Source organism: Archocentrus centrarchus, chromosome 18, assembly GCF_007364275.1.
Source record: "Archocentrus centrarchus isolate MPI-CPG fArcCen1 chromosome 18, fArcCen1, whole genome shotgun sequence".
NCBI classification, from domain to species: Eukaryota; Metazoa; Chordata; class Actinopteri; order Cichliformes; family Cichlidae; genus Archocentrus; species Archocentrus centrarchus.
In genome coordinates, this window is record NC_044363.1 from 11515628 (window position 1) to 11523628 (window position 8001).

General features: G+C 37.8%; 1 protein-coding gene across 1 annotated transcript; it reads right to left on the bottom strand.

Moving 5' to 3' along the window:
• LOC115796999 (uncharacterized) lies at positions 1-7783 on the bottom strand. Its single transcript, XM_030753489.1, has 8 exons — positions 7762-7783; positions 6910-7015; positions 6649-6719; positions 4521-6555; positions 4284-4373; positions 3524-3596; positions 1082-1180; positions 1-184 (listed from the first exon to the last, which is right to left on the bottom strand). Exons 2-7 carry the CDS (start codon positions 6983-6985, stop codon positions 1171-1173), a joined length of 2355 nt encoding a protein of 784 aa, XP_030609349.1. The 5' UTR covers positions 6986-7015; positions 7762-7783; the 3' UTR covers positions 1-184; positions 1082-1170.
• Between the last annotated feature and the right edge of the window lie 218 nt (positions 7784-8001).

Genomic DNA, 8001 nt, shown 5'->3' on the forward strand with positions numbered 1-8001 from the left:
TTATAGCATGTTTGCTAATTTGCATCTGTAGTCCCTAGGCAGAAGGACAAACAACAGAAAACGTCATGAATATACAATAGTAGTAAAAGACAACACATTGACAAACATTAAAACAATATGACTGCGACAACCTCCATGGGAGACCATGGATTCTTTTTTGCTCTTCTAGCACTTTCCAGAGATACTAGAAAAAAGACAAATAAATTATTAATGAAAACCAACTCCATTTTAAACAGTTTTTAAATAAGGAAATTTGTGTTTAGTATATTATTTGTTAAAACAATGGTTCTTGGCTATAAATTATGTACTGATGTAATGCCTATTTATTCCCCTTTTAAAATGTGAATTAATAAAGAACATACATTAGCGGGACAAGCTACAGAAATGAGCATGTGCGTTGCACAGATGAAAATAAATTTCTGCCAATGCTAAACAGCTTATTCTGCCATTGACACTTGCTTGGTAAGTGTGGTTGATTATATGATTGAATTCTGAAGAAAAGGCATTTTCGTAATTTCAAAATAGTATTTGTTTGACAAACAGGCCTCAGCAGCTTTCATAGAACCATCCAAAGCCAAAAGAGGCTTGCTGGTCCCTAGATCCCACTCAGCACCACGTTTCTCTATAGGTGCTGTATCAGCAAAAGCCCAAAGTTGAGAACCCTGGTGTACTAAATCTAACTTAATAACCAAATTAGAAAATATATTCCCATTGCTTTGCTTATTACAGTTTTTTGGTGTTTTGCTGTTTTGAAAAAACATTACAGATTAAAATATGTATAAAGAAAGTACTATAAACATTAGTCCTATTACTGATCACTAAATTGCATCTATTTTCTAGCATCTGAATATTGACAGTTTGAAAATGTATCAATTTAATACAAGGTACAGTTTTATATGGTATGTGCATTTAGGCCAGATATATTAGCTAAAATATCAGCTCACAGTATCCTGCAGAAAGAGAATGGTCACCATATTGCCTTTGGGTGGTGTGGATAATTTCTTTTGACCATGCTTCAGTTGTGCTTTTGTGCTTAAGTAATTTGGTGTTTAGTGACTTGTGTATGTGTGGTAGCATTTACCAGAATGTTTATTTGTGTTCTTTTTTCTGCTGGGCTCTTTGTCCTTCTTTAGTTTTGTGTTGGGTTCTTTCTCCTTAGCATCTGTGTGTTTACTTTGTGCTGAAATGAAGAAAGAAAAGATTATAAAACAAAAAATAACAATGGTCTGGATGAGCATTTATTTGTTGTAGGTAGGTTTCTTAAATACTGTGAAGTCCAAGATTCTCCTTTATGGTGTTAAGCAACTAATGGATAAATAATGAATTTATTCTCTTAATGATGAAATCCAGATGTACGGTTTAGACTTGTAGTTCACAGCGACACATGGATGTGTGATATGCCCAGTGCTACTACAGCTTATAACAAAAGATATTGAGCTGACTTATGCACTAAAATAAGACTCAAGCAGTGACTGGAAAGTCAACCAGCTTTTGCAAAACAAGGATGCGATCACAGAGAGAGCTAAGCAAACCAGGCAACTAACAAGGAGACATTCCACCAAATACATACTTTAGTAGATCAGCCCCTTCTTTCAGGTCAGATGGTCACCACAGCAAGTCAACCTCTTCCACCTCCCCTTGTTCTCTACATTTTCTATCCTCACACCAACTATCTGTTAAGTTTCCTCATCCACATCCATCAATCTCTTTGGTCCCCCTCTCTGTCTCCTGCCTAGCAGCTCCATCTCTAACATTCTTTGATCAATATGTCCACTGTCCCTCCGCACATGCCCAAAACAATCTTAGTCTGGCCTCTCTAACTTTTTCTCCTAACTGTCCAACCTGCGTAGTCCCTCTGACATTTTCATTCCAAATCCTATCCATCCTCATTAGTCCCACAAAGAATCTTAACATCTAAGCCTCTGTCATATACAGCTCAGCCTTCTGCTCAGTGCCACTGTCTCTAAATCATACAATATAGCTGGACTCACTCTTCTCTTTTAAACCTTTCCTTTTACTATTGCTGCAACTCTTTGGTCACACACCACTCCTGAAAATTTTCTCCATTCATTCCATCCTGCCTGTACTCTCTTCCTCACCTCTTTTTCATGACTCTTCATTTCTCTGGATAGTTGATCTACTTAAATTCCTCCACTTTTGCAACCTCTGCTCCTTGTAACCGGACTGTTCTACCACCGTCCTCATTCACACTCGTATTCTGTCTCACAACTGACTTTCATTCCTCTTCTTTCCAGTGCAAGCTTTTATCTCTCGAAGTTCTCTTTTACCTGTTCCCTGCTCTCACTGCAAATCATGATACTGTATGCAAACATCATATTACATGGAGATTCCTGTCTGACCTCAACTGTTAGTCTGTCCATCAGCAGGACAAATAAGGGGCTGAGAGTTGATCCTTGATGCAGTCCCACCTTCAACTTGAAACTGTCAGATCTCAAAACTACATGCTTGTTGGGAGGTTGCATCGCTACTCCTTGTTAATGAGGGGATGCCTCACAGATAGAGCCTTCTGTCTGCTGTTGGGGCAGTTTTCTTCCTCGGTGGCCCCTCTGACCTGTGGGGTTCCCCCGGGGTCAGTTCTTGGTGCTCTACAGTTCTCCATTTACATGCTACCCTGGGGTCGACATTTAGGAAGTATAATATTCCTTTTCACTGCTTTGCTGACGATGTGCAGGTTTACATGCCATTAAAGGCACCTTCCAAGAAATCTATTTATGCTGTGTTTAATTGCATGAGGGATATTAAGACAAAGATGGACTTAAAGTTCTTAAGATTAAATTAAAACAAAACAGATTAACCTGTTTGGTCACCCTGACTTGGTCCAGGTTCTTACCATTTCTCTTGGCCTACTAGCACCTTATATACCATCACAGGTAAGGAATCTTGGTGTTATTGATGGGGTGTTCAAATTAGACAAGCAGATTAGCTCTGTGGTCAAGGCTAGCTTCTTTCAGCTTCGGCTTCTAGCCAGAGTCAAACCTTATCTTAGAAGGGGCAATTTAGAAAAAGTCATTCATGCCTTTATTACATTGTGCTTAGATTAATGTAACTCCCTGTACTTAAGCATTGGCCAGTCTGAACTCAACTGTCTGCAGTTGAAAGCTAAGAACATTATTTGCTTAAGTTGATTCATCATTGTGAATGGTATGATAGGAAGTGCTTTTATTTTTATATTAGGAAGTGCAAGCCTAGACGCTGTAGTTGCTGTTGTGCACACTGAAAAGCAGCAGCCATGCCTATATGTTAATTGTTGCACTGTAATGTATTCAATGAGTAAATTGTTAGATTGAAAAGACTGTCCTGGTCATCAGTTATAGCTACTACTTCTGTATTCTACATTCAGATCACTTGAAATTTAGCTTACATATCACCCATTTATTTGAACTGTTGCTGTGACAACAAAATTGAAATGAGTGAAGAAGGTCTGAATCCACTGTGCATTATTTCATAGCCTAAAAGCAATCAAAAATGGTGACATGTTAGTATACTGAGGATATGGGCTAACCTTGTGATAATGGTGATAATGGATAATGGAGGTTCCTCGACAGGTTGCCTAGCCATCAATGGTCCTGCAGAACCTGTAATAAAATATAATATATTTCATTGCATACATAGAAAGATGAGTAAAAGTATTACAGTGAAATTTTGGTTAACTTGCTATGTGGAAAGGTAATGTTTACTCTCATAATAATAATAATAATAATAATAATAATAATATCTTATGGTTATTTGCCTTTTCCCCTGAAATTTGAAGTCCTTGGGACTGAATTTCATTTGGCACATGAAGTCAAGTTTGGACAAAAGCACACTTTTACAGAATAAACCAGGAAATGTTCAAAAATCTAATTGACATACTACACCCTTTGCCATCTTTTTATGCGACTTCAGAGAGACCCATCTGTAGAACACAAACCAACTGTGGAAGTCTCTTTGCATGAGTGCTCAATTGCTATCTGGGACCTAAGTCATTCAGGCCCTTGCTGTTTTCTAGTATTTCAGATACAAATTAATGTCCCCTCAATATATGTCTGAAATACTAGAAAACAGCAAGAAATTTTAGTTATTGACTTGACAGTGAAATTAAAATTGGTTACGAATACAACATAGCATGTAGCTAAACTGTTAAAAGTCTAACCATCTGGTGACAATAAATACACGCTAGGTTCCTCAACAGATTCCTTATATATATATATATATATATATATATATATATATATATATATATATATATATATATATATATATATATATCACACAGTACTTACCGGTCTGTGGATGTGTGAGATTTGCTTCATCTACCTCACTCTCAGCATCGACCTCACTCTCAGCATCTGAATCGGTCAACTGTAGGTTGTCTAGTTAAAATAAATTATATTGCCTTAATGAACCATGAGGTTAAAGTGTTATAAGTTGCCTATGCACAATGTGTGTTCCATTTTGCTACCATATATTTGCTAGAAACATGTCTAATTTTTAATGTAAACAACTTTAAATGGCATTACCTTCGATTTCATTCTCGTCAAGTGTTTTGCCTTGAAGGCTTCTGAGAGATCCTTTCTCCATGGCAAGCAGCAGTTTGGATATCTTGGCCAGCTGGGTAGTAGCCTCAGGAAGTCTGTAATATTCACGATGAACGCGAATATCGTGGCCAAGGAAGTTAGCAACTTGGTCCAACTCGTGATTCTTGAGGTTCAAGATCTGAGACAAAGTTGCAACATGTTTGCGTAATTGCATTGACCTGAGGAGCTCAGGGTTTTCAGCCCCACATTCACTGGCATAAAACCTCAAACAGTCCTGTCCTCTGTAGGGAGTCAGACAATGAGGTCTGGCAAACAGGAACAGGTTTTCTGCCAGAACACCACAGTCTTTTCTTTTTTCTATTAGGCATGTTATGGCATTCACCATGTCTGGCGAGAGTAACACTGCAACCTTCCGGCCTCTTTTACCCCTTAATTCAACACGACTGAAGTGTTGACAAAGGCGAAGTTCAAATTCTGTCAGTCCAAATGCGACGTCCTTATGCAGGGGACTTGTGTCTCTTTCCAGAAAGCCATTCATTGTCATCTTTGAAATTTCTCCCCCTCTTCTTCTGTTAAAAAGTATTATATTTGCCATGGTGGCTTTACACAGTTCACTATATGATTTTGGTGAACTATTGTCTTCCAAGTCCTTCAATGCTTGTTCTGTAGTCTTCTCCAGATGTCTGTGAAGACGCTGAACATCTTCGGTGAAAGGAAGAGTGGAGGGCTTGTTAAACTGCTGCTCATTCAACGTAGTTAAAGCGGTGTGAGAGATGAGTTCAGACCACTTTGTAGCATAGAGAGTTTTGAAACTCTGGGTTGACTTTATCAGCGTACTGTCTTGTGCCATGAGTGCTCTGCAATGTAAAATATCACTGACTTTCTGTAGTGAGTGACCTAACTTTAGAGCAAGGCTTGGAGTACGGTAGCAGTGCTTTTCTTCATCATACCCGGATACTTTCTTGACCGCTTTGATAACCACATCAAAATTTTCAGGTCTCACAGCATCCTCAAGACTATGTATTGAGAATTCCTTGCGAAGCGTGAGCAGGAGTCTTCCAGATTCTCTGAGTCTCTGGCGAATGTAGTCATATTTGGTGGGATCCTGTCCATATTTGTTAAAGAATGATTGGGCCAGCTGAAGAATAGAGAAGTCACTTCGCACAGTAGAAGTTATTTCATCATCTTTCATAACAGCTAACACGCTCCAAACACCTGGTGATATCTGCTGACACAAAGCTGACTCATTCATAGAGGCCAAAGACAAAACTTTTTTTCTTCCAATCTCTGAAGTGGCTTCTACTGCTTTTGAAGAACATTTTCGAACATGTCGCCAAAGATCTCGTCGCAGATATAATGCCTGGCAGTACATGCAGTGAATGTAATCTTTTGCATTGTACTTTTTCTTTGATGTGCGTCTTAGTTTTAGTGATCCAACTCCACTCGCCAAGACCTCTGAGTTATGCTTGTGGTTTCCCTTGTTGCGAAGCTTTATAAGCATTTTCATACGTTGTTTGGACCTCTTGGGAAGACTTAAAACTTGAGCAACATCTGCATGTGTTTTCTCGTGAGTTTTTAAGTGACGTGTAAACTTTGTCTGTAGTTTCCCACAAATGTAGCAGTAAGTTTTATTTCTGAGCAAGGATGACGTGTTTGAGACTTTTTCAGCCATAGCATCAGCACCATCATCAACAAATATGTCTTCGGCATCAGCGTTTCCTATATTGCCAGTAACTCTTGATACTTCAAGCTGACTTGTGCTGATCATATCTTCAGTTGATGATTCTGCAGCTTCAGAAACGGGCTCTCTGTTTTCCTCTACAAAACTTTCTTGGTGGTGTCTTTTGTTTTTGGAAGAAGACTTGCTGGTGGAGACCTCACAATTCTGTACTTGTTTGTAACTGATTTTTAAAGGCTCTGATCTGTCATCGCACGAGCTGTTTGAATCATCTATGGAATCAGGAACATACTCCTCTTCTGATGATACCACCTCACTTGAACTTGGTTCTGTACAGACCTGATAATGATTAAAAACCATCGTATATACATATATTATATTTTGCATACTTGGAAAGCATTGCACCGAGAATAATTCTACTAAAAAGCTTACCACTTGCAGAAGTTCAGTGATGTCCACCTTGTGTTTAACATAACACTTTTTGTGCCAGGACTGGTTGCAAACTAGAAAGAGAAAATTAAGAATTAATAAAAGAAGGTAGCATGGAAAGTACTTAAAAAGTCAGTGCAGCAGCAAATGGCTCATTTTAAACATATAGCACAGCTACACATGGAACAGGTTTTTAAAAGTGTTCCTGTGGCATCACATTCAAAAGATACAGATGAAGCCCCCCTTCCATTTTCAAAAAATTACCTTTACATCTCACACCACTCCATTTCAGAGGTGCAAAAGGTCCTCCACATGAAACACATTTTTCTAAACTTGACATTTTGTCAGGGACAAGATCATGATCACAGTCCTGTTGACCAAAAAAAAGTGTAATCATAAGATAAGAATCTTAACGGACACTTGTGAAGTGTAGAATATCAAAACCAATGAATCGTTTGTACTCTGTTTCTATAAAAACATGAATTAAGGATGAAAGTGACATGATTTGTATGTGTTATCCCTGTTGTGAATGAAATTGTTTAGAAATTAGAAACTTCAAACCTTAAATCTACATTAATAACTTGTTGCCATGTAAAATTCAGAGGAAAAATTACACACCTGGAATAACAGAAAAAAGATCCCCTCTCAACCTAGCTTGTTCTTCAGCAGAACAAACCTAACTAATCAACTAAAATAGAACAAAAACATACATTCACTGTGGATTTACTCTACCAGTTAAAAGTTTGGAGCCAACTTCTCATTCTCATTAAAATGAGAAGGTGTGTCAAAACTTTTGACTGGTATTGTACATAAATATATTGTATAAAAGCATGCATGGAGCATGACCCTTAAGAATATGGTCATGCTCCATATTCTTGATGGTGAGCAGATATCTCACATGAAAAAAAACAAAAAAACAACCCCACCCCACCCCAAAAAATAATTTGAATATACATGCTTCAGAAGACTGAACTGGATTTATAATCTTCATAATGTATTAACTTGTGAAATTAAAGATTACAAAAACCAACTGAATCTATACACAACTGAATATAATTTATATGAGTGAAAATTTAAAAAAGTAAAAGTTAAGAAGTCGTTAGAGAGGAAAATTACCTCTGGTGAGTTGCCCGAAAATGATCTGCAGGCATCCACATCAGAAGCCTGACACAGCAACACTTTGGAGAGCTAAAATGAAGGGATGAACACTGAATGAGTCTAGGCTTCTAAATTAAAAAAAAAGAAATAATGTCCACCTAATGTATGAACCTATCAAGCTGAGTATTACACAGGACCTGTGTGTCTGCGCACTTCTAAATGTAACTTTCGTTCTTTTGTACTTGTATTTTCAAAAAT

Coding starts and splice junctions, on each gene's coding strand:
- LOC115796999 (XM_030753489.1), bottom strand. CDS start 6,985: ATGTCAAGTTTAGAAAAATGTGTTTCATGTGGAGGACCTTTTGCACCT. Junction 6,720..6,909: donor GAGTGGTGTGAGATGTAAAG/GTAATTTTTTGA, acceptor TTCTCTTTCTAG/TTTGCAACCAGTCCTGGCAC. Junction 3,597..4,283: donor TCTCACACATCCACAGACCG/GTAAGTACTGTG, acceptor ATTTTATTACAG/GTTCTGCAGGACCATTGATG.